Raw genomic sequence first — 25,829 nt, forward strand, 5'->3', positions numbered from 1 at the left:
CTGCAGGTAAAAATTTTCAAAACCTTTGGCAGGAAACTTAGCTGAGTGTGCAGCATTTGTTAAAGTGAGTGTTTTGAAAGTCTCTGTGTGAGTAAGATCGATCTCTTCCATGTACAAGAAAAGCTGAAGATTGACCATGGTGAAAATAATGTTGCACTAGCAACAGCATTCAGGCCTCCTGCAAAACCAAAACTGCAGTATGGATGTGCTGTGCACTGGCCTGGTTGCAAGGTGTTTTCTGCCTTCCCACTGCCAGGAGGAAGGGAAGCATCCAGCTAGTGAACTCTTGGTGTCCCTGTGAGCACTGCTAAGGGGTAATGCCAGAAGTTTTGAAAGCTTCAGTTCATTCTCCTACAGGGTTTATGATAAAAGCCAGAAATAACAATGAATAAAGCCAGAAAGACAAAACACCTCATCAGGAGAGCACAGCAAAGAGTGCAGGAAGCAGAGGCAGGGTGAAAATGGACCTCAGTAGGGGACTATGTTGTCATTCCTCAGAAATGATGAACCAGTCATGCTCTCCCTCCTGCGAGGAGGTGGCACAATGGGTAAGATGGATATACATGCTTTTAAACACTTCCCCCCAACCCCCTCCTGTTGTTATTATTCATTTCCTCTGCTAAGTTAGAAATAATTACTTCAGACATACCATTAGTCATTTTATGACTGGCTTATAAAAGAAAGAAAGAAATGCAAGCTCCAAATGAGGACTGGTAGGTGCCTATGACAAATACAGGTAAGGAAACAACAAGTATTTTCAGCAGAAAATTAAGAAAGAAGGACCAATGGCAAAGAAAAATGCTATCATGGAGACGGACAAAGCAGTGAGACACAAATGTCCAGGCAGTCAGCAGTACTCTAAAGAAGTCAAATTTATGCTACTATGAGTGTTCATTTAGTTTACACCTTACCCATTGCAGACATCATTCCCAATTGTAGCATAGATAACTATGGCTGGATTGTCCAACAGCTGGTTTCTGGCCAAACTAAAAGATAAATATGGAGCTATGTTAATGGAGAAATACACTCTCAGTGTCTGAATCACACACCATGCTTGTGTGAGGTCACATTTGGAAGTACTCTGCTTGGATCTGGCCAATATCCAAATGACTCCTATATGTTTGAGAGGGTTTTGGTTTTTTTTCCTGTTTTTTTGTTGTTTTTTTGTTTGTTTGTTTGTTTGTTTGTTTTTTTTTGGGCAGGTTTTTTTTCCACTCTAGTTTTGTATTTTACTAAAGTGACTTAAATGAAGTTATTTTCACTTCTCCCTTTTGCTGCTCATGGACTTGTCTTTTTCACTGTTTTTCCTGCTGGCTTTCCATTTTCTTTGTGTTATTCAGAAGCCAAATCAAATAGTTTCACTTTGGGGCAAAGATATGAATCAAGATGGGAATTTTTTAATCATAGATGGGAGAGGAAGACTAGGTTTGGCTGACAACTAAATCTATGTGTAGAATTGAACTCAAGTTTAAATCAGGATGTGGTTTGAATCTCAGTGCTAGAGGGCAAGAATTCTTCTTTTTCAGGACAAGAGAAAAATAAATCCTTTAGGACACAAACTATATCAGTGTCAAGCAAACTAAATCAAACCCAGCTGACCCACAACCCACCCAAATTCATCTGAAAAGGAGAGTTGCAGCCTCTCACTACTCAGTAGCTACTCAGTTATATCCATGTGGAAATAACAGTGGGCCTGCCCATGTCTATCTACATTGGTACACGCAGTTAAGGGGACGCAACACACAGATGTATGGAAAGGCTTAGTCCCTCCCCTAAATTCCCTGGAAATACTCCACTGGCTTAACAGAGCCAAGTTCAAGGCCCTGGAGATGATGATATCCACACTTAAACCCACTTTTCTTCTGTTTATTAATGTTTATACTAGAGAAGAAAGAGCCAGCACTTCAGAGCACACCGCTCAAGGGGAGCAGTGCTTTTAGAACACTCATGGATAATATAATCCTCACAGTGATTTGCTTGTTTCTATCAAAGAGGTAGAACTCCATCAGTGCTCCTGTACCTCAAGTTAGCTCTTGAATCCTGTTAAGCACTCACCTTTTTATTAAAGAGAGGAGATTTCCTGAAGAACCGCCTGATCACACAAAAGGGGAACAAGAGAAATAGTACAACATTGTTATAGTGAATGCAAAACCAAACTACATTGCATATTTCCAAGAACGTAGAAGCACTAAAAGTAAAAATGGAGCAACAAGTCATCTCTGTAACCTTTTTAGTTGTTGGCACTAAGAAGGAAAGATATATCCAGGGACCTGCTGCTTTCTTATCTGAATTGCACACTTCAGCCTGTAGAAAATCAAATACTTTTAAGTGCAGGGTTGTTTGGATCTGGCTTTTAATCCGGATCTGGCAGCTTCTTCCCATCTGTTGAACATAGTAGTCTCCTGTAAACCAGCCAACCTGACTTGTCAACAGTCGATCTATTTTAACGTTCCCTATAAATTGCAAAGGGAACTGTTCTCACTCTTTTGAGAGAGTAAGTGTCTCACAGCTATACCACATTGGGACTGATTCAGGTTCTAAACATAGGCACCAAGTGCCATTTTTGACATCCCAGAGTATCCAAGACACCTGCAGCAGGGCTGGCAGATACATCACAAGATGCATGAGAAATTGTGCACTTCTGGAGAGGCAGCTGGAGGTGGGAAAGATACGATAAAGCACCTTAAATAGACACCAGTGTTTGGGCTCCTGCAAGGCTCTCCCCACAAGTGTCAGACTTAGATAAAATAGCATTAGGCCAGCTGCACTCCTCCCAAGAGGCTCTGCATTTCAATAGCAATTGACCCAAAGGGTTGGATGAAAATCTTTCCTCCTTGAGGAAAGGAGCTGGCTACATCTAAACATCTGTGCGCGCCTGTAATATTTCATTTAGGTTTTGAATGAGAAAAGCATTCTCATTTAGCAAAGCTTTTGTGCATTAAACATATTAGCAGGTCTTTAAAGGCTATGCATATTCATCCCAACCGCCTCCTGGAGTACTCCATCACCTGGAGTACAAGAGGGATAGCAAATAAGGAGCCAAAAAAGAATTTATGCTTTGGTCAAGATGAGACTAGGTCTGTGATTGCAAGAAGCTCACCTCATAGCAAGGTACAGAAACATACACTTCAGAGAAACAGATCCCAGAGGTTGTACTTGGTCTTATTTTTCAGTATTTTCACTCTCTCCTCTTTTTTTATTCCTTCTCCTCTTTTGTTATCCTCCTCCTATTCTCAGCTCAACGCTTCCCTGATCTCTGTCTCTTCTCTTTTCTGCATTGTGCTTCTGAAGCTTGCTTTGAGGAGTAAATCCTGCCCTGCCTGCAGCTCTTGAGGGGAAACTTGTGGACAGAACATCATTAAATCCCTGCTGGATTGGTATGGGGGAAGAGATCTAAGATATAAACCCCTAAGGTAGCAATAATGCACTTTGCATTTTAATAGTGGTGACGTTGTTATTATCACTCACAGTGATGCCAGCTGCATATATCAAGGAATCCTTTATGTTTTAAATAATCCGGTTCTTCCAAGCTGAAAATGAATGTATCAATCTGCTGCTTCTCTCCTGGGGGTTGCGGATCCATTCAAAAATCCAGCCTTTCTATTGAGAGGCTCTTTTCAGCAGAGTAAGAGCCCCACAAAAACCTCAGAAACTATGGCTTGGAACATAGCTACAAAAGTTTTTTTTTTTTTTTTTCTTTTCTGTTTAATAGCCATTCTTTCAGTTAGAGCTCAACACCCACTGTTTAAGCCATTTTGTCACGAGGCTCCCTGGACTGTGGCTGTGGTTTCAGCATAAATAAACTAGCGGGACCTCTAGAAATTAAAATGTATTTACAAAAAAGCAAGAAGCTGTTCTTGGGTATGTATTACCTCCACAAGCATAGGTAGTTATAAGCAGCTCAGTGGAAAGCATTAGCACAGTTACAAATCAAAACATCAAGAAAATGAATGGGTATTTTAGAAAGGAGGTTTTTGTGGGTAAATTGAGTCTTCAAGGAAGCTTTTGCAATGCAGAATGGAATCTATGAAGAAAACATTCAAGAGAGAAAAGGAGATGAAGCAGAACAGTTACCCTTACACTGTTCAATGCCCTGGAATCTACTCCTGGATCTTTCCTGCCTCTCTCTCTCTGTTGCTTTCCAAATATTCTCAGACCGGTGAGATTTTTTTTTAGTTTGGTTGAGAAATCAAGGTTAGGTTTGCTTCCAGTTTGAGGGAAGGGTCCACCACCTCCCGAGGATAATGGGATTTTTTTGAGAAAGGGAAGGCAGAAATCCTGTTAGCATGGAGGCTGGGGAAGCCTTTCTCCATGGTGAAGATGCATGTCCTGAGAAGAGCAGTGGGGGAATGTCCCTTTGTGCTGAGTCAGACACAGTGCTGGTGCTCTTGTAGGGGAGCTGGACAGGAATATTGTTCTTGGTGCCTGGCTTGGCTTGCCATCCCTGGGCTCTAGCTCTTGGCTGCATATCTCCTCCACCAGATCAGCATCCTTTCCTTGCACACATGTGGGGCTGTGAAGCATCATTTCCAGAGGAAGGTTTAGTTGTCCTGGCTGGGGTTAGGTCAGGCTGTTCAGCTGTTTGCTTTATTGACACTGAGGGTAGCTTTTTAAATCCTCCCATTCTGGGAAACTATTACACCAAATGAGGCAATAAAACTTAACCTTTACAATGTAGTGTCAGTGTGATGATTTAGAGAAGATATTCTGAGATTTTTCTCTTACTGGTAATTTTTCCCTTTTTAAATTCACTTCTTAATTTTCTGCAGAGTCTTTTGCTCTGACACAGGCTGACCTCTTTTTATATCCTGCAGGTGTCTGTAGTGTAAGTGGAAAAGGGTAATGTGGAGAGAAAAACGAAAGATGAACACAGTGAGAGATTATAAAAAAATCTACAAGGGAATTGGGAAAAGGAAGCACATGAAAAACTACTGCCATTAATGTAAAAAGAGCAGAACAAGATAATTAGGGTATCAGGTACGAGGCAAATTGGATGTAAATGAGAAGAACTGTTGGCCTAGTCATCCTTGACCATCTGATTTGGCCCTTTTTTAAATTCTGTCTCACCAGAAAGCCCACCTGGAGGACTGCAATGATGGGAGCCACTAACTCTAATGCCCTGCTACTTACAGGCAAGAAAGTCAGAAGCACCTGACTGATGACACCAAAGACGTTGTAAAACACTTTCACAGAAGACTCAAAGCCTCAGGAGCACCATGTGTGCCACAGGAAGGAGCAAGGCCTATGAGAGGCATTGCCAGTGTCATTGGTGCTGGCACCAGAATGCAATTTTTAAGGGGGAAATGCCCACCTGAGCCTGGAAGTGATCCCTGCATCATGATACCTGTCTGTGCAACTTCTTCTTCCTGGAAAGATCACAGACTCACAGAATCACAGAATTTTTAGGGTTGAAAGCGACTTCTGGAGATCGTCTGGTCCAACCCCCCTGCCAAGGCAGGGTCACCTCAAGCAGGTGACACAGGAACACATCCAGGTGGGTTTGGAATCTCTCCAGAGAGAGAGACTCTACACCCTCCCTGGGCAGCTGTTCAGTGCTCTGCCACCCTCAGTGTAAAGAAGTTCCTCCCTGTCTTGAGGTGAAACTTCTTGAATATAGCCATCTTATAGCCATTGGTGCTCATCCTGTTGCTGAGCACCACTAAAAGACTCCAGCACTGTCCTCTTGGCATCTGCCTTAGAGATATTTATGTGTATCTGTTTATTGGAGGTGGAGGGCTGGGGCAGATCCTTTCTGATCCAAGTTTTTTTCAGGAAATTCCAACCATTTAATAAGTTTCTAAGTAGTTCTAGAGACAGCAGGGCTCTTCATTTGTAACCAGCATGAATCATCTGCTGGAAAGGAAGAACATCCCATATAGCCAAATTATCTATCCAAGGAAAATAAATTTTCCCAAGCTTCTGCAGCCAGTTTTATGAAGCATGAAAATTAATTAAATACAATAGAAACAAAAAGGCATAATCACAGCATAATCAAGTGTCTTTTAAGCCTGCTGTTAGGGACATCAGCTAATCCAAGACACAAAAGCTAACATCATAAACCTCAATTTATAAGGAATCTACTGTCATCCCTTCATACAACCCCTCTGACAACTCAGAATTTCTTGTTTGCCTTCATTCCTCTGGTTTAAGATTTTCTCTCCTTGATAGCTTTTTTTTTTTTTTTTAAATTTCCTGCCAAACAGAGGTAAGTTTAATGAAAACCCATGTTCTTGTACCAGAACTATCCTTCAGTTTAAACCATTCTTCCCCCTCTGTGATGTTTATGCCTCAAAGGAATTCAAAATGGTAATACCTTTTAATTAATGCTTTGCTCAAATGTCAATGTGTTATATTATCCCTTCAGAAGTCTCCATTGCCCTAATCCTCCCCAAAACCTTTCCCTCTGTCTCCATCAAGGTCAGTCCTCCTTAGATAAATGGGACCAAAATCTGAGGTTTTATCAGGACTTGTATGAGGAAGGACTGTCTCCCTGTCTCTAGACAAAATGCCACGCCTGATGCACCTTGCAACCTTCTTATTCTCTTTCCTCTTTTACCCTGCAGTCTTGATGGTTTCTTGGAATTTCTCTTTGCACCCCAATGCCCCTGCCCCTCCACCACCTCTGGCTGATGGCCCACTAGTTTACAGAGAAGTCTCATCATTACTTCTGGCATACATGTTTTGTACAATTTTGCAGCATGTATTTGCTGCAATTCCTGCTCCTGCTGTTCCCAAGCTCATCTAAATTATTCCTGTGTAAGAATATGCCCCACTCCAGGATGGTTAATTTAGCATCATTCACAGAAAGCGTCAAGCATGGACCTTGGTCTTTGCTCTAAGGTCACCACTCCAAATGTTAAGGAGCATCAGCCTCAGGAGAGATGCAGGAGGAACACGGCTTCACTTTGAAACCCACTGCTCTTCCCTGCTTAGCTTCTTCTCTACCCACTTCTTATTTCTTGTGTTAATCTTCCTCTTTTTCACTGCACACTGGGGTACCAAGCAAGGCACTTTTCCTTAATTCTAGGTAGATCAGGCCTGCTGCATATTTATATGCATATTATATATATATATAAAGATGATGTTCCCCAGTCCCACAAAATAAATTAATCAGAACCAACAGTGTTCAGTTTTGTTTATGTCTTTGATTACTTATTAAAAATCTGTTCTGAGAGCACATTACAGTGCCAGTACCACTGGATTAAGTAAGTGCTGAGTTAAGTAGGTGCTGTTCTTTATTTTTCCATAAGAAATGCATGCAACTAAGAAGGGGCTTTCTTTGTTCCTGACAGATGTTCATTAATGCAGCATCAATTGTCACCATTAGTAATGTCAAAAATAATAATAATAAAAGAAGTTTAAAGAAGTCACCATACCATTCTGGGAAATGTTCTGCAAGTCTCTGTGATTACAGCGATTTCTCTTGCGTAAACGTAGATACAGAGAGTCTGTCCACCCTCTGAAATAAATTAGAAAATGCAAACTGCTGAAGTCATATGATAATGATGAAAACACAGCTGATATTAAAAACGAAGTATGTTCTCGTGTCTGAAAAATTCAATACCCCAGTTATGTATATGCTTCTATTTCACCATCTCTCTCTTTTTGTGGCCATAAATCTTTTTAATCTTGAACAGGGTGGCCTAAAATAAAGCAAAGATAACTGTTCAGAAACTATAAACTGATGAAGAGTTTCTCTGACATTGTTCCATCCAGGAACAATGCTTTTATCCTGGTCTTTCAGATAAGGCATTTAAAAACCTTTTTGTTATACATCATTTATCAAAACAATTCTGTTGGTTGTTCACAAATTGACTTTTCAATTGGCTGTTATGGAACAGTAAGTAAAAGAGAAGAAATATTGGCAGGGCAATCATTTCCCAACATCATAAATCTTGGACAGATTAATCTGAAAACAGGTTACACTTGACTGTTATAAGTTCTCTCCTTTATTTTGCACTGTTGAGAAAAAAGAAAAAAACCCACAAAAAACAAATGCAAAGGATAACAGCCCAAAGGGTGATGAAAAGATCAAGCTCCCAGCCATCAGTACACAGTACATGCTCATTTCTATCTGGGCTGCAGCTGTTTGTTTGTTTGTCTTTTTTTTTTTTTTTTTTTTTTTTTTTTTTTTTTTTTTTTTTTTTTTTTTTTTTCCTTTCAGGAGTGGAAGAGATTAAAAACTGAACACTGGACCAAGGTTTATCACTGACAACTTCAGGGGCAGTTCTAAGCTCTGATCACTTGTGAGCTTCAGATTCTTTGGAGCCCAGACAGGTCGTGTGTGCTGAGAGGCTGGACACTAACAGATTGTTAAATGTCAGTTTTGCTGTGGCTCTGATAGAGAAGGCTGCATGGATCTTTCCTGTTGGCTTGTCAAGTGGCAAACTGCCTTAAAGCAGATACTGTGGGAATGTAGCTGAGGCAGAGAGCCTGGATTTTGCACAGGGAGAAAAAAAAGGAAACAAAAAGTCCAAGTATATGGTGCAACAGATATTTTTCCTGGGGGAAAAAATGTTATTCTGCCAACTTTTTAATTCTGCTGCTAGAAAGCCTATTCAGGCTTGACCCATGCTTGGTTTGGCATTCAGCTGTATTCCTGACTTATCCTAGACATAAAAAATAAAAATGATCTGAAACTTAGGTCAGACCAGGCACTGGTTGATTATTGTATCCTACAGCTTTTGCAGGGTTCAAAGGCCTTTTAATGCTGGCCAGAGAGATGATTAATAAAAAGTTTGGTTGATTTTTATTTATTTCTTTCTTTTTTCTTAAATTTCACGGTTACAACTGCAGGTATTTCAAGGTGTTTTGGACTTTATTTTCCTTCCCTTCTGGCAGGGAGTTTATTTTTTTCCATCTATGCCTGCAACCTTCCCCATCCACATGAGCCAAACTAACACAGCAAATTAGGTCACAGACTCTCAAATTCTCCTTTTGCTATTTCCCTCTAAATGTGTTAAAAAAAACCCCAAAAAAACAACATGTGGGAGGAGAAGAAGAAAGATTTCCCCCCAGTAGGGAACACTATGAAATAACCATGGGGATACCCTTTATTCCATGTTTTTATCAGCAAAAAGGAAACATGAGGAAGAGAGGAAGATTAAAAAAAAAACAAAAACCCATAAAAAAAGAGAAAGGCTGATTTTTGTTACTTTCAGCAATGCTTTCCTTCCCCTGAATTTTGTAAAAAAATTGTAAAAAAAATAGTTTATCTTTTATTTCTTTGGGGTTTTTCTCTTTCTAAGTTACAGTTTGAGTGGTTCTAAAACCTACCCTGAATTTCAGGAAGACTTGCTTATATATTTAAAATATCTTTTAAAACCCAAGATCCAGGGTTGATCTTGGTTTTAGTAAGAGCAGATGCAGATCTGAATGGTATTTTTCTCTTTCCTTTCAAGATGTTTCGGGTTTTTTTCCTTGCTGTGCTCTGAGAGATCTAGAGACTTGCTATGGCTTGGCCACCCTGTCTGTTGGCTTACCCGATGGTGGAATTGAGAAATCCAGTGATCTCTGAGAACTGGGGCCAGTCAAACTCATCACTGAAAGCCATGGGGAGATTAGCAAATGATTTCTGAAAGAGAAATTTTAAAATCAACCCAGTTTCACCCTCACAGACATAAAATCCCCTTAGCAAATTTGAGCACTTCTTAGCCAGGGCATTAGCCAGACAACAGCAATTATTACTGCCAGTAGTAGTGGTACTTATATATGCATATACTTTAAAAGTTGGCTTTTATAAGACAGGCATATGAAGAGATGGAGGAAAGAAAAGCAGGGGAGATATCTGAATTGCAGCTCTTGGCGCCCTTTTTTCCTGAAAGAACCCAAAACTCCTGAAAGAGTCCAAAACTCCTCCTTACGTGAGCAGGTAGTGCCGGTGCAGACCCCCAAGGCAGCAGCTGATTGCTCCAGCACCCGCTCTGCCCAAAGGTGTGTCAGCCTTGGGTACAGGAAGAGATGACAGTGTGATGTCCCCAGGGAATATGGCAAAGGCATAATGTCACATTCTCTCAAAGGTCCCCTGCCCTCTACAGCAGGATGAGCTGAGAACAGCCAATCCCCTGAAAACCTCTGCCTGGTCCTCACTAAATTTTGGGGATGGCACCAAAGCAACAGGGTCAGCAAGACCTCTGAGCATGGCAGGGACAAGGGAGAAAAACACCTGACATAACCTTCCTGTGCAAATACATGCTTCCTTTACCCTACTCTGTTTTGCTAATGTTGGTCCCTAATGCTTTTTTACAGCAACCCTGTGAAAGCCTCTCTACAGATGCAAGCCATGTTGCACATTCGAAACACAGTGCCCTGTTCTTTCGCATTTTGTTTTCTGAAAGTCCCAAAAATCATGAAAGGTTAGGAAAATAGCCTTGATAAATTGTGCCACCTCAGAAGGACAGAACATGGAGTAAATTTCCAGCTTCTCCTAGTCTGGGGTACACTTGCAAAGACAAATGTATAAATCCAGTGTGCTCATAAAGAGGAAAACTGCTGATGAAAAAGGTAATAACCAAAAGAAGGTCAAAACATAAAATCAGAGAACCTACAGGCTGGTTTAATCCATATAATTTATTAGCTTCATTTTCTCTTGAAGCAATTGTGGGGTTTCCTTCAGACCTCACTGCTATAAACAACAAGCAGGTGGGTAATTCTTTATCCAGGAGGGTGAGAGTAACTGAGGAGCTAGAGTACAGCTAAATCTTGTGCTGCCCACCAAGTTCTAATTCCAAAAAAATTATTGTTTAGGTGAATGGGAGCTATACTTGAGGATATTGGTTAAGTTTATGTCTAAGGATTTTGACTGTAAGAGGATGGAGGGAGATGCAGGGAAAAGGGAAGAAAGGCAAGTAAATGGGGGGTTGTGTCAGACAGAAAATCCTGAAGCCATGCTCTGAGCAGTCTAGTGCACAGCAGATGCCAGTTTGAAGCATGTAACAGCACATTTGACCCACTTACAGTACATCTGCATTAGTTACCAAGGTGAAAAGAGGCCTGTTTTAATTATCTTTCAGTTTGTTTTCTCTTTCTCACATACATATGTGTCCTTGTATGTATGTGTACATATAGATATAAAAATTTTGAAAAAAATCATTTTTTAGGGCTGCAGGGCAACTTCAAATTTGCCTTCAAATCTGTTAGTTTTGTGTGCAAACAAGCACTTATTCCAAGGGCATTGCTATGAGCAGAAGTGGAGGGATACAGCACAGCTTGGCCATTTGCAATATTTTCCTCCTTGCAGGTTTGCATTAGAGGTGAGAGAAACAGTCACCTAGGACAGAAAAAAACCCCTGCAGATATGATCTCTTATAAGTGACACATATATTAGAATATAAAAGAGATAAGAATTATTTAATACAGATTTTTAAACAGATCATTTTATATACAATTCTCTCATTATTTACCATTGGCACTCCAAAACAATATCTTCATTGGACAAGTCCCAATAATTTTTAACTGTTTGGGTGTTTTTTTCCCTGCAAACTTGGCTTAAATATGAATTTTTCAGAACGTAATTGAGTTGCAAATTGATTTGAAGAGGAACGTTTGAGCCCAAAATTATAGTTGCATTTGAAAACTGGATATGCATTTAGCATTGACACTGTTCCAACAAAGCACTTAAGGGCCAGAATTTTTGAAGATATTTCAGGTCCAAAGGGTGAAGATGAGTAGTTAATGGAAAATTCAGAAGAATGCTGAACCTTAAACTCTGCATTGATGTAGTTTGGAAAGTACAGCCTAACAGACTGTGTTGCTTAGTCTCAGATGCAAATGTGTCCCACTCTAGAGGTGCAACTGTGTTGACTTTTAGCATAAAACTCTCTTGAGCACAGCCTTGTTTAAATACCATTCTCTAGACTATTCTGGCTGAGAAACCTACTTCAGCCCACGTGCCAGATTTTAGCAGAGAATGAGTAGAAAATTATTCCAGCCTAGCTTCAAATGCCATATTTTAGCATCAAATGCTTTAGATGGGTCTCATTCCAGTGAATAACCTCTTCTCCTAGATGTGTCCTGCCTTGAAGCATGGGACAGCCAAAGCCATGGCTGATGCTAAACGCACACGTGCCAAGCTGTGCTTAAATGGAAGAAGGCTCAGGGTTGCTGTGGCAAGAGATTTTCAAAATCAAAATACAAAAGGGCACTGGAAATCTAACACTCATATGAGCCTTTCCACCCTGGAAATCTTGAAATCATTGAGGTATACCTTAATCTGAAGGAAAATTGGGTGTTTCTTTTTTATCATTATTTTAATGCCATTCAAATCCTGGTGAGAGCATTAAGTACCACAGACAACTTTGTTATTCTAAGTATACAAATAAGCAAACCTTAGACTCTTGAGAAAAGCACAGCCTATCTTTTTGAAAAGCAAAAATTGCATTTCTGCTCTGTAAAGCTGCAAGGGACAGAGGTTTGAAGTTAGCAAAACTGTTAGCTTATTCCCCACAAAATGAAATGCCTTAGTCATGACAATACAAACTTGGAGAAACCTGCCTGCATTTCACTGGATCTAGAGGAATGATAGATAATTTTTTAAAGAATTGCACACATCAGACTCCTGGGTTTTTTTCCTAGTGGTACAGAAAAAAAAAAAAAAGAAGTCAGTGGGATAAGTGTTTGGAACATCCTGAATTCACATTTAGAGAAATGATGAATTCTGCTAATAGGAAATAAATAATATGGAGCAGTTACTTTAATGATATCTGAGAACCCCCTGAGTTTGTGGGCAACTAGGTATCTACTGGACTATGGATAAATGTAGGCTTTATTTTTCTTTTTATTCAGCAACAAAATAGAGATCCAACAGTTTTAAATTGCATCTTTCCAGAAAGGGAATTATTTCCACCACATTTATAAATATACTGCTTATACCTCAAAATAAAAATCTCTCTAAAATGAGACATGAAAGTTGCTTCTATTCCAGCATACAATAGAAAAATGCTGCAATTAGTAGCTATTTGGAAGTCAATAGTAAGCAGATGGACAGAGCAGCAGGAGCACAATATCCATCACTAGACATACTAGTGTTTTCAACATTAGCTCTCTGCAAAAAACATCTACCTCAAAAAACTCTCACCTCAAAAAACCCCTCAGTACTTCTTCTGCTTTGCTAAACCTCACAGAGTGCATGTCTACTGCCTTACACTTCATTTTTAGCGTCCAGATTTTCAGGTTAAAGGGATGAACATTCAGCTCAATTCTTGCTGAAACTCTAAAAGAAAAGTTTGGCAAACTCAAGAGCTGTTGATAACCAGAAAGCCAAAATAAAGTTGACTTGACCCCTTCTTAGAGATGTATCATTCTCTTTGTGTAAGGTACCCATGGCTTCCCCTATATAGGAAAGAGTGGAGGTTTTTTAGTTGTTTTGTTTGTTTGATTGTTTCAACGGGAGAAATAGCTGCAGTTTTCGAAGATGTTTCCACATCATAATGGGTGCTTCCCACAATGAGTAATGCCTCCATGTGCTCTTTCTGGGAAGAACATACTCTGAGAGGGATGGTAACTGTATATGTGACTGGCTCCTAGGTAAAGGCTTTGGAAATAGCACTGGAAAAAAAGAGTGCCCCTTCTGATATTTAGCATGACAGAGGACTTGATATGGGGAAAGTGAATGGTGCAACTTGATGCGCCCCATGCAACATGAGACATATAACAGAAGCAGTCCTCCTGCACCAAATTACACTGGGGGTTATGACTCTTATAGGGCAAAGCTAAGAGGGCAGTATGTTCCTAATTAGACCAGGAAATCCAAAATCCAATATACAGCATCTTCCCAACAATGCTCTTCAAGTCAATGGCATGGACATACGAATTTCAAAGCTGTTCAACCCAAATACTTTTCTTGTCACCCTTGTGCTGAATATCCAGCTACTCAGACAACATGCTGAGTGCATTTTTCACTCACATTCTCTTTTCTTTCCATACTCATCATAGCCTCTCCTTTGCAAGGTAGACTACATGCAGCAAAATCAGGGAAAACAACCATTCTGCAGAGCCTCTTAATGAAATACTCAGCATCTCTCCTAAATAATTATTTCCTCACTTAATTAGCTTTAAAACTGGAATTAACAGCTGCCACTGATGTGGTACTGATTAACAGATGGGCCCAAAGCATTGTAACCAAGTGTAAATTTTACTTTACACCTGTATATGTAAATACATAAAAGGATAAATATAAATAAGAAATATGTGAAATATAGAAATATAGAAATATAGAATATAGAAAGCATATAAAATGAATATGTAAAAATATAGAAAAATATTAAAGTAGTGAAATAATACACAGAATTAACAGGCACACAACTTTTTCTGGAAAAATCTGGACAGGGCAGGGACAAGGAAGCGCTATTGGAAATTCCATGTAAAGGTTTGAGATTCTATTGAAATGAAAATTAAAGCTTTGAGCTTACTCTAGTATTGACTGCGGACAAAATCATTTGACAGACTAATATTTTTATGTTTCTTATAGAAGAAATTTTGGCAGAATCAAATCCAGGTGTCTTGAGTTAGACAGCACAAGGGAACAGCAGGTACACAAAGATGACGCCTTTTCCTCTCTTCTCCAAGGCCTAACTTCAAATTTTCCAGATTAAAAATATTTCCTGTAAGATTAGGACACAGACTCTGCACTCTCTCTGGTCACAAAACCATCTCTGAATGTGCTTCAAAATTCTCCTCGAGGGAAGCCTTGCACTGAAAAATCATTGAAGCCAGTTAATTTGTTAACTAAGCCTTAGAGATGAAGGATATTTTCCAGTGGCTTTTAATACATGACGAGAGACAGCAATATTGCACCTTCACAACCTCAAGGCAGTTAAATTGCTGCTGTTGACATCCTCCACAGAGAAAGCAAGACACAAAGGACAAGGAAAAGGAAGAGGCAGTTTTAAAGTTTGAACTAGTTCAGAAATGGTATTGCTAGTGCTTTTGTGCTCAGGTGACAGCTTTCACTCTCATGGTGAGCTCCAAATTAAATAACCTTTTACTTTTGCTAGAGTTTAATCACAGATAATAGTTTTTATACAACTGAGATCTCTGTATGTCTGCATTCATATTTAACTGATGTATTTTTGCCAGGTTGGTAGGAAAGCTTGGAAATAGTCCTAGAAATAAACCTGTTGTTTCCTATCCCAAACCTCACATATATTTTTTGGGCCTTACAGAGAGTGCACCAATTCCCCCGCCCCTCCCACCATGCAAGCTGCTCTGCACTCGTCAGACAGTAACAAAGAGCCTCCAAAACTCACTTTTGTAATCTGCACTCCAGCTCCCAACCTTGAAGCTTGTGCCTTGGCATGCTATTAGCAGACATTGACCCAACCAGCTGGTGGATCAGCAAGCTTCAAGCAAGAGAAATTATTTCTAAATCCTCATTACAATGATAATAAAATGCTGACATAGTCTAAAACTGGTCTTTCCTACATGGCTTTACTACCAGCCTTACTGTCAGAATCATCCTTGCCATCAGTATTATGATCATCTCTATTAGATGAGATAATCTCAATTATCATTAGTGCTAATTTATTATGTTCCTCATCAGCTCTGTCATCAGTGTCATTCATCTAATTGTTGTTCATAAGCATTTAACAAAGAAAAACAACGTCTAATCTGCAACATTTAAATCAGCTCTGGGAGCAAAAGTGGAAAAAAACCCATGAAACTCTCAGACCTCCCACAGCATTGCAAATACTAACAGTCTGGAAAAAGAATTGTTCTCCAAAAAATGTCTGTAACCTTATTCTACAGACACCAGTGGATGTGTAGAAGGTTTTCATCGGGAGGGGTGGGCGATGATGATCTATCTGCTCACCCCTGTGCAACAGATTCTTGTGCAGAGAAGGACAAGGTACAGTCCTCCCTGGCTAGAGACTGACAGGATAGGAAACAACAGTGAAGGTCAGGAACATACCTGTGCATTTATCTCTACCCCATAATTGCAGTTTGCTAGAATGATCTTTTCCTCTCAATTATTTCATTACATGCCAGTGAACTGCAACAGGCTCAGTATAGTTCACAGTCAGGTGCATTTTGCTGTTTTCTGAATATAGAAAATGTGGGGATACCACCCAAGGATAGACATCAGTGTGGCAGTGATATTTTATGGTACGGGAACTCTTCCCTTCAAGACAAATCTATTATAAATACTTGGATGACCCTCAAACACCTGCAAACGCATTTGTTCAACAATCCTCAAAAACAGAACACTGGAGTTATGAGATCTATTTCACATATGCCACAGGATGAGGGAAAACAATCCAGGGCACATCATTTCCAAGCCAGATTCCTAAAGCAGAAATTCCCTGACTGTCAGCAGGGTCACTTCTGCAAGCACTCTCACAGCAAGGAGCCATCCCAACCAGGCTGCTAATGGCAGCTCTGATCCCACAGACAGCACGGGTCTCCTTGAGCCGCAGGCACGTGTGTGGAAAGCCAGATGTCCTGGTTTGTGTCTCTGGCACAGCACCGGGACACTGCAGCCAAACTCTTCCCTGACCCAATTGCACAGATGCCGGAGGAGCGGCAGTAGCACAGGGCTGCGCTTTTTTATCTTCATAGGAGCAGATGCGGGAGGAGACTGATACACGTGAGACCATAACTATAAATTCCAGTGCAGCGAAGCATTTTGCACTTGTTTCCCCTTACCAGCCTGCAGCACAGCAGAGAAAGCAAATGGCAATCAGTGGTTTTGGCAAGCTGAACATGATTCCTCACCGCTGACATCTGTGTGACGGTCATCCACTCGGGAGGGATGTGGAAGTGAGCGCCGGCCGAGTCTCCCAGGAGCACGACCCCTCTCGAGTCTGCACCTGATGGATGCATTTTGTCAGTCACATGGGCAGAAAGAGCAAACTGAAACCCAGCTTGGAGGGTGCTTAAAGAGGAACAGCAGTAGCAGATGATGGAGTCACAGGGTGACTGACTACACCACCCTTCACGAGGCTTAAATGTTCAGACACTGCAATAGGATTTTCACTCCATCTGCAGCAGAAACCATCTAACAGGCATTTGCCAACAACCCTAGAGAAACAACTGGGGACTGGGCATGAAAAACAGGGGGAGGTCTTGCTAACTGGTAAAGTGTCCTGGTTGTATTCTAATTGTGTGTTATTTCAGCAGAGGTTCTGCTGTGCAGGCAGTGTTTATTTTTACTATCCATAGATTATGCATTAAAAAGTACTTAAACATTTAGGGAAATCGGATTACTCAGAAAATTGCTCAAAGCTCCTTATAACAGAACTGGGTGGCGGATGTGCTACTCATATGAGTATTTCTGCTAGAACAATCTGTCTGGTTTATAATTAATGTCACTTAACATTTGCAGATTAGCCTTTCATCTAAAAATGTTGAGGAGTCTTGCCAGGCAATGGTTCATCCCCAGGATACTGATTTCAGTGTGAGGTGAGGTGAGTGGCAACTGCTGGTTTGTGCAGGCTTTTATTTGTGCAGTGTGGCCACACAGGCACCCACCCACATCATGGTCAGGGAGATCAGCTGGTGCCATCATTTCACCCCTTATCTGGAAAAAAAAATGCATGTATTTATGGCAGGAGGTAAGACTGGACAAATGCAAATGTTAAGCTGCTTCCCTAAATCTCAAAGCCATTACACTCGGTTAGTCTTCAAGCACCAGAGAAGATGCAGAGCTGACATCTCAGTTTGCTGCTGTCCCCAGTCCACGTATTCAACTTCATTACTGAGCTGACTCTTAATGGGAAATTACCAGCATCCTGTGTTTTACAAGTTTCATCTTTATCCATTCTGAAGATTAAAAAAAACTCAATAATTTTGCTTTTCTCATGATGTCTCATGTTTTCTCATGTTTCCTTTGCCTTGTGAACATGCAAATGTTGAAATGTTTATCAAATTAATACATAAGATACATGGTTTATTGTATTGACTCTAATTATTTACCTTTGCAGAACTTCTCTTCATAGGGAATTCCATCTTTTGGATCCACACCCTGTTGGAGAAGAGAAAGGGTAGATAACAGTACCTATCTAGCACCTGAAGAATGGCAGTGCAAAACAGAGGCTGAAAATCTAGTTATTCTTGAATGTTTGCCTGCAGGAGGCACTGCATCATAATAATGATGCAGTGACATTATCTTAATAAGTATATGTACATTTTAATTAATCATATAAGCTATAATTTAAATAATCATAAGCATCCATAAACAAACTTAATATCAGCTAATAAAACCAGAATAAATAAAAAAGGAACACTTCTAAATTAAATCAAAGACTAAAGAGGACAAAAGAGAAGCAGCAATCAGGAAGATGCAACTTCATTTACTTACCCATATGCCATTGCAGTTAGAGTCACTTTTTGCATCCCAATTATCAGGACTAAAACAGAGACAAAAAAGGATAATAAATGTCACAGAAAAGAATTGGGAAATAAGATCCCCAGTGCCATTTTTCACCAAAATTAAAAAGGAATTAGAAATTCCTTTCTGCATGGAAGGGTGGGGTTTTTCTCCCTTTTGATCTAGGAGAGGCAATTTTTCCTAGCAAAACGCAAGCGCAAAATGCAACATTAATTTAAAGTTAATACGGGAAATTGCTGAATGAAACTTATCCTTTTAGTCAGTGGTATGGTTTCCCTCCCCATCTCTGGTCTGTCTGACCAATTGTAGCTTCAGATGCTTTAGAGAAAGGAAAGAAATGTGTGCACCACCCCCGCAAAGGAGTTCCATCCCTGGTCTTGGTCATCTCCTCTTGTGTCCCTCAAAGCAAAGTCAAGCAACAAGCAGTGATGTGCTGTCGAAGATTATGGTCAAAACAAAATCTGGAGCTCATTCTTCTTGAAGCCACAGTTAATAAGAAGCCTTTAAAATAATTAAAATCTTTACCGCCTGCCAGGGTACACGGTTGTGTTTTTGTCGTTGCAGTCTCTGCCTCGCCAGTGATAGCCCCTCAACGTCTAAAGGCCAGGAGAAACATGCAGATAGGACAGCCATTATTACTCTTGCACTTTTAATTTAAAATATCTAAAATGAGAATCTAACTCAAGGTGTAGGAATAAAACCCAGTAAACAGGTTTTATTCCAAACTCCTTTTGCTAAGCTTTAATATGTGACACCTAGCATGCTTTGGTGCAGCAATAAGACAAGTTGGCAATTTATTTTTTTGTTTAATATGACTTCACCTCTTATTAATTCAGTAAACAACCACTCAGCAGCAGAGCAATTTGCTTCTGCAGGGAGCACAGCTTTATGTGTGCATTTCCCCAGGTGGCACACATGAATGATTGCTTTTTCATCCAGGAAAAAACTCAACATTTTATGACAAAAAAAACGTTCCATTCATTTTATTCCTATACCTATTTTCACATGAATAGATAAGGCTTTGCAGAAAGTAGGAGGAATCCCAGAGACATTCTCATTATCAAGGGATTACTGTACCAAAGGAAAGGCTTTGCTTACTGGGAAGGTACTAAATTTATCTCCATCAAAATCTTCAAAAGGCAGTTTATTTCTTAGAACACTGTAAAAAAACAAAAACAAAACCCATAGTGTTAACATATGGAAGGGAATCTATTAAGAAAGTAAAAAACCACAGTGAAGTGTACAGAACAGATAATAACTGGCATGATATTCACTGCTCTATATTCAGTTGTGCCTCTGTGCTTGTATTTCAGCAAAGTGATCCTGCCCAAAGAGCAAATTCTGTATTTCAATATCTGCTGACTGAGCTCTGGAGGTGATGCTGATGGACTCCTGTATGGCTTCAACATCAAACCTGCAGTCTCTAAAACTAACTAAGACAAGAAATCTGTGATAAAAATTGGTTGGTGGTTTTTTTTTGTTTTTTTTTTTTTTTTTTTTTTTTTTTTTTTTTTTTTTTTTCCTACAGAAAGAGGAAAGTAAAAACCCTAAAATGTTGAGGGAGAGAGAGTGCATGAGGGAGAGATCAGAAAATCTGAGTTGAATATATGCAATCCAACATATGAAACATATGATATACAATTTCATTCCTTTCCACTGTCTGAACTCACAGGGCTCCAACTCAGCACACTTGCAAGATTTTTCATGTCAATCAAGCCATTCCAAATAAACTCCTGATATTTGCAGTTTCAGTTAAATGAGCAGAAATAGGTTAGAAGTTAGTCTTGGCAGTTGAATCAGTCAAATATACAGCTAATAATCCTGATTTATTCTTAGACCTGCTTGAGTATTCCTCCAAGTCATTGGAGTACATCGACAAATACACTTTACGAGTAATCACCCAGCTCATGTCCCTGGCCTTTCTTAGAAACTGACTCAGAGTCAACACTGTCATGAGTTGTTTTTCCTGGATGCCATCCACCTGACTTTCTTAAACACCTTGGGATTGTTCTATGCTTCACAACTGACATTAAATTTGGGTTCCTCACAGACTTATGCAGCTGCTGGTGGCCTTCCTGCACTGAGACATGGGCACCACAACTGGGTGAAAAATGAAGTGAAGAAGTTTCTTGGGCTCAGAAGATCTCAGGAGAAAGGTAGTTTCCTCTTGGAGATGTCACATCTGTGAGAGTGTCACATATTTGGGCTCTGGGACGTGCTAAAATTAAGCAAATGTTTTAATCACTAAAACAACCACAAGGATCCCTGTGAAGATTACTGCTTACCTGAACTCTGTGCAGACTCCTTCTGTACTACCTAGACAGTGGTTTTATAAAGGAAACCAACACAACCAAATATGGGAAGCTTTGTTAGCTAAGGATGACTTTCAAAAGAAGCAAATTTACCATGTTCTATTTCTAATTAAGTACTGAAAATGTATACATACTATGTAATCTTCTCACACAGGTTAGCCAGAAGAGGAAATGCACATACACTTGAGAAGCCCATGAAGCTTTTCTGGAGAGGAAGAAAAATGAAAGTAGAAGGATGCTTTAGTTCACAGAGGTGGTGTAGTTTGGGATATTCAGTGTCAGTAAATTACAGAGCTAAACCATGTATTTTCTGCCAAGAAACATCAAAAAAATCCAATGATGCCAATAAGGATGCTATATGCCAGAGGATTTAGATCTGACACAGCAATCAAGGATTAAGGCTGAGCATTTTACAAACCAAATATTCTTGCTTTCAAAGACCTGTAAAACTCAAAAAGGAAAGAAAAAGTTCCAGTCTTCTCTCTGTCTTCTCTAATGTAACCAATTTTTTTTCATTCTTTGTAAAAATTACTGTTCTCATGTTTGGTAAACATGGTGGCACCTGACACAGTGCAAATCTAGTGAAAGCCACATGCTTGGAGCCATGAGTCTGGTTTCTACATGCCCAAGGCCAGGGACAACTCTAATAAGAGCAGAAATGAGAAGGTCGAGACTCTGCATAGAATACCCTAAATTTTTTAAAATGAGATTTTTTCCTGGAAATCTAGATTTTATCTTGGCCAAACCTGTAAGATGTAAAAGACAGCTGCTGCTAAAAAAACTCATTCAAGATTAGTAGCCCATAGCCTTAGGCCAATCCAGTTGATGTTCCAGGTAGCCAGGAAGCTTCAGAAGCTGAAAGAGACATTCCTAATGAATTGTGTTGCATGGGCAATTAATCCCACAAACATGCTTCTCATGTGGCTTCACTGTAAGTTCAGTTGGTCTTGAAACACTGAGGGTGCTCAAGTGGTCTCTAAATGCAGAAGGCTAATTGGTGCTCAGCCCAGTTCTCTGTATTCATTGAGGCTACATTTACCATGTAAATATGGAGAGATGAGCAGATGGGCATACTCATAACTTTATGCAAAGAAGGGTAATTGTTTATCCAGACACAGCACTTGAAAGCTCTGTCCTTGGACCAACTGCTTTGTTACATACTTTATATGCACAGAAAAAGAGTAAGGTAGTCCTCAACCTAATGATATTACAACCTGTGCCCATCATGAAACAGAAGGTAAAGCTTGGATACAGCTCAGTAGAGGCCAGTGGAAGGTTATTACACACCACGTGGGTCTATAACCCCAGTGTACACAGCTCTGAGTGACAAAGGAGAACTTTGAGGCAGCACAGCAAGGCAGTGAGGTCAAGAAGCCTGGGGCATTTCCTTGCAGCCCCAGGGAAGGTGTTTGCTTGGACAGGTAACAAGGGGCAATGGAAATAAGGGTCTCACGCTGCCCAGAGCAGGAGGTCAGGCACAGAAATACACCGCAGCCAGGATCTCAGGGTGGAGAGGAGAACTGGGCTAGTGGAGAGGGGACAGAGCCCGTAGTACAAAGACTGCAGCCAACATTTGTGCTGGTGGCTGAAGTGCCCACTCAGCACTTCATGGTGAAGCAAGGTGAAGATGAAAACGAGTGGTATCTTTCTCAGGTACCAATGAAAAGGAGGAGGAGAATGAGGAGATATCTGCAGTGGAGTAGGAGCTGCAATGGTGCACTTTCTGAAGAAGACAAAAGTGAAATCAAGGAGAAAAGAAAAAGGAAGGTCAAGGAGAAAAGAAACATGAAAAAAACCACCAGTTAACTTTCTTCAGCTCTGTCCAACACACTCATATGACAAAGCTTTAGTCACAGTAGCTTGGAGGGGGAGGAGGTACTGGGGAGTGAAAGGAGAAACCAGAACACAACCACAGAAGAACTGGGGAGAAAAAACCAAAAGCAGCCAAGGAAGTGGGGCCTTTCCTTAGGCTGAAAGACCAACCTGGTCCCACTGCTGCACCTCCAGTTGCCCTCTGCATGTTCCTATCCCTCTGCACCTCTGTATTCAAGCTATTAGCTGCCTCAGGGCTGTGTCCTGCAGCGTGGCTGGGACACAGGCCTCCTTTTTGCTCAGTGTGTATGGTCAGGTGGGCAGAGAGCATGAAAGGTGCACATACAGGATGGCAGGTTTTCTCAAAGAGATTTACAAACCTATCTACGCTTCCTGGAAAGAGGAAAGAAATCACTTCCCTCTCTCCTTCATGCAGGACTAATCCTGCCAATAGAAGCACCAGAGACACTTTAAGCCTTCCATCAGACTAAGATTTGCAGGGTCTTTATCTGAGCTGTCAGTTTTTCACTTCAGCCTAAGCCACAGTATGCAAAGCCTTTGAAGTTAAGGTACCTGTAGTCAAAACCGCACCAGAAAGACAAACTACAGGGCTTGCAAAAAATAAGTACATAAGTAAAACTCCTTTTATTCTGCTCACAGGCTGTGCTAAAAGTTTACCCTTTGCTGTAAACAGAACAAAATCTTTCCTGTCTTTTTCTGAGGTAGTCTTTTGAAAATTCTTGCTGACTGGCTCTCCGTTGATTTCAAAGGCAGGTTATCCTACATTCCCAAAGACTGCCCAACTTTGGTGGGAGTGGATGCACGATGATGACCTGGCAATGCTGTTGCTGAGGACCAGCTGCAGCAGCATTCCGAAACCCAGCAGCCTCTGGCTCCACAGCCTTTGTAGTCCCACACCAGGTGGGACAGTGAGATCTGGAGGTAATGCTTTAGTTCTGCTTGGCATTGTACAGGAGAGTGGCTCATCTGATCTTTGAGGTTGCCTTGGGCTACTCTCAAAAGGCAAGGAATACAGGTATAAAAAAGGAGGGAATCTTTGTGTGACCAGGCACTATCGGGTCCTTCCCAGCAGAGACAGGCTATAATTGCAGCATGAGTTGTTGACAGAAGATGGGCTACTTGCCCCTGTGTAACATGGGTGAGTGGGCAGGGGATCAGCTTATGGATGCTCTCTCCATGGCTTCCCACTTGTCCCACTGCCAGGCTGTGACTTGCAGGGACCTTGTTGTCATGAAAGGATTGTACAAATGGTGCCTGCTCTCATTAAATGCCAGAACTCTAATCACTACTCTTTCATTGCTATTGCTCAAAGATGCCCCTTAGTATCTTCTCCACCCACGAGAAGAGTTAATGCTAGAGGTGCTCCCAGTGATTGATAAAACTAATATCCTATTCATTGCCTGTTAACATTCCCTAATGACATTTCTGTAATTATTTTAATTGGTTTTACTAAAAAGAATAACAGTGAGCCTCTAATGCTTGTTGGTGTTTGGTTTAAGCCACTGCCTTAGAGATGGCTCACTCCTTTTAATGAACGGAGACATCTATTTTAATTTTTTGAAGTTGTAGCTGCTTTCACTGCATTTCTACATCTGCTGAATAACTTTTCTTTTTTTCAAACTCATAATGATCCTAAGAAATTCCAAGTAAATGTGAAATCCTGGGATCCAGATGGATCTCCCATTCTCGTTACAACAGCCATCATAACATCTCTTTTTTTATGCACAGTCACACACAGCTGCCATGCCAAGATGGGGACAGTTAACTTGCAAGAACCTCTTCAGAAGGCTTTCCCCAAACATACAGTGCAGCAAAAGTAACCAAAAGAGCAGATATGGGAAGAATTGACAGATCTAATTTGAGTTTTTGGTCTAGCATGAGCCAGAGCATGAAAGAGTCCAGATGAATGTTTTTCTTTCTTCACTGATATTTATGCAGGGATGTCCTACCAGATGTTTCTGATTCCTCACCCACACACTCAGCCAGGTAATCTTCTCCCCAGGCAGTGAGAGCAATTCAGCTCTCACTAAGGTGTATCTGCTTGTGCAGGTAGCATCATGATTTGGGAGCCTTGAGCCTGTGCAGGTGATTTCCTTACTCTTTCATCACATGCTGCTCTTCTGGGAGACATGGCTTAAGCAAGCATGATTCACACTGTGCTCCCTCCTAGAGATTCTCTTTTGTGTTTCTCACTGCATTGTTTTTCTGGATCTGAAAATAACTTCAGTCTGGGTGAATGGGAAATTGCAAGCTGAAGTAATGCCTCTAGAAATGTTATTTTCTATTTTCCAGGTTGAAAATAAGTTTCAGCCAGGGTCATTACAGGAAGCACACTAGGAATAATGGCAGGAGAGGCTGAGCAAGCATATGATACATGTTTTAATTTGAGCTGACCTTGCATTGTGCAGAAGGTTTGGAAATATTTTGAAACCCAACTGTGACCTTTCTGCTTCCAGCCTGTTTTTCCTTCCTGCTGGCAAATAGGCAGCTAGGAGCAGGAAGGGGCTGAGGGCCAATGGAGATTGAGAGAGGTATTGGGGCATTGAGCAGTTTTGAGGATACACAAGAGGAAAGGCAAAATAGGAGAGCCTACTGCACCCATGCCACTTACCCAGGACAGCCTGAAAGGATGTGGCATGCCCGTTCCAAGAAAGTGGGATGTGGTTGGCTATGTGAGGGACTCAGCCCAATATGCCAAGGGTGCAGCATGTGCAAGGAAGTAAAGGAATTTTATCCCACAGGGCAACACCCCCGTGCCAGTCCCTCTCCAGCCCCATGCCTGCACCTATCTCCAGCTCACAGAGAGGACCTGCTTGACTCAGAGCATCTCGTTACAGGTGTTAATGTGGGGACTTGCTCCAGGGAGAGAAGAATAAAGATTTCATGTAATTTGAGTGGAAATTTGAAGCCATCAGTAGCACAGCACCGAATAGGAAGGGAAATGAGTAAGAGATCCTGCTGGTTGCTGTTCTGCGGGAGCTGAGGCCAGTCTCTCCAGTGCTTTGTTTATTTTCCTGGCTTGGTAATTTGGCAATTGCCCAAAGGCTAATTAGGCACCTCAATTTTCACTTTTGTGACTAGCATCACAGTAAGGATTCAGGAATAAGCAATATAAATAATTTCTTCACAAACAGTTAAAGCATTTCCTCTGCATTAAGTGACTTAACTGGAAGCAAACTCTAGGGCTGAACTGACTCACCTAAGTGAACCTTAGAATAACAGCTGCTACCCTTCCCTGCTACCCTTTAGAGATCCTCTACAAATCTGAGAACTTTTGGAGGCAGAAAGATTTCAAATGTCATTTTTCAAATTTTAGAGACAAAGGCAGCAACTCATAAATACAGGAAAAATATGCAGAA

The 25,829-nt window shown here is 40.7% G+C and overlaps 1 protein-coding gene across 1 annotated transcript in view; it reads right to left on the minus strand.

The window, feature by feature from the left end:
• AOAH (acyloxyacyl hydrolase) overlaps nucleotides 1-25,829 on the minus strand; it is a 73,265-nt gene that overhangs the window by 19,266 nt on the left and 28,170 nt on the right. The window contains exons 7-16 of the mRNA XM_041407827.1: nucleotides 20,772-20,842; nucleotides 19,424-19,484; nucleotides 18,851-18,921; nucleotides 18,296-18,344; nucleotides 17,911-17,959; nucleotides 16,711-16,805; nucleotides 9,483-9,574; nucleotides 7,377-7,459; nucleotides 2,056-2,092; nucleotides 912-986 (exon numbers count right to left, since the gene is read on the minus strand). Coding sequence (XP_041263761.1) covers nucleotides 912-986; nucleotides 2,056-2,092; nucleotides 7,377-7,459; nucleotides 9,483-9,574; nucleotides 16,711-16,805; nucleotides 17,911-17,959; nucleotides 18,296-18,344; nucleotides 18,851-18,921; nucleotides 19,424-19,484; nucleotides 20,772-20,842 — 683 coding nt within the window. The remainder of the gene's footprint in view (nucleotides 1-911; nucleotides 987-2,055; nucleotides 2,093-7,376; nucleotides 7,460-9,482; nucleotides 9,575-16,710; nucleotides 16,806-17,910; nucleotides 17,960-18,295; nucleotides 18,345-18,850; nucleotides 18,922-19,423; nucleotides 19,485-20,771; nucleotides 20,843-25,829) is intronic.

This window comes from Onychostruthus taczanowskii, unplaced genomic scaffold, assembly GCF_017590055.1.
Source record: "Onychostruthus taczanowskii isolate IOZ18803 unplaced genomic scaffold, ASM1759005v1 scaffold28, whole genome shotgun sequence".
Taxonomy (NCBI): domain Eukaryota; kingdom Metazoa; phylum Chordata; class Aves; order Passeriformes; family Passeridae; genus Onychostruthus; species Onychostruthus taczanowskii.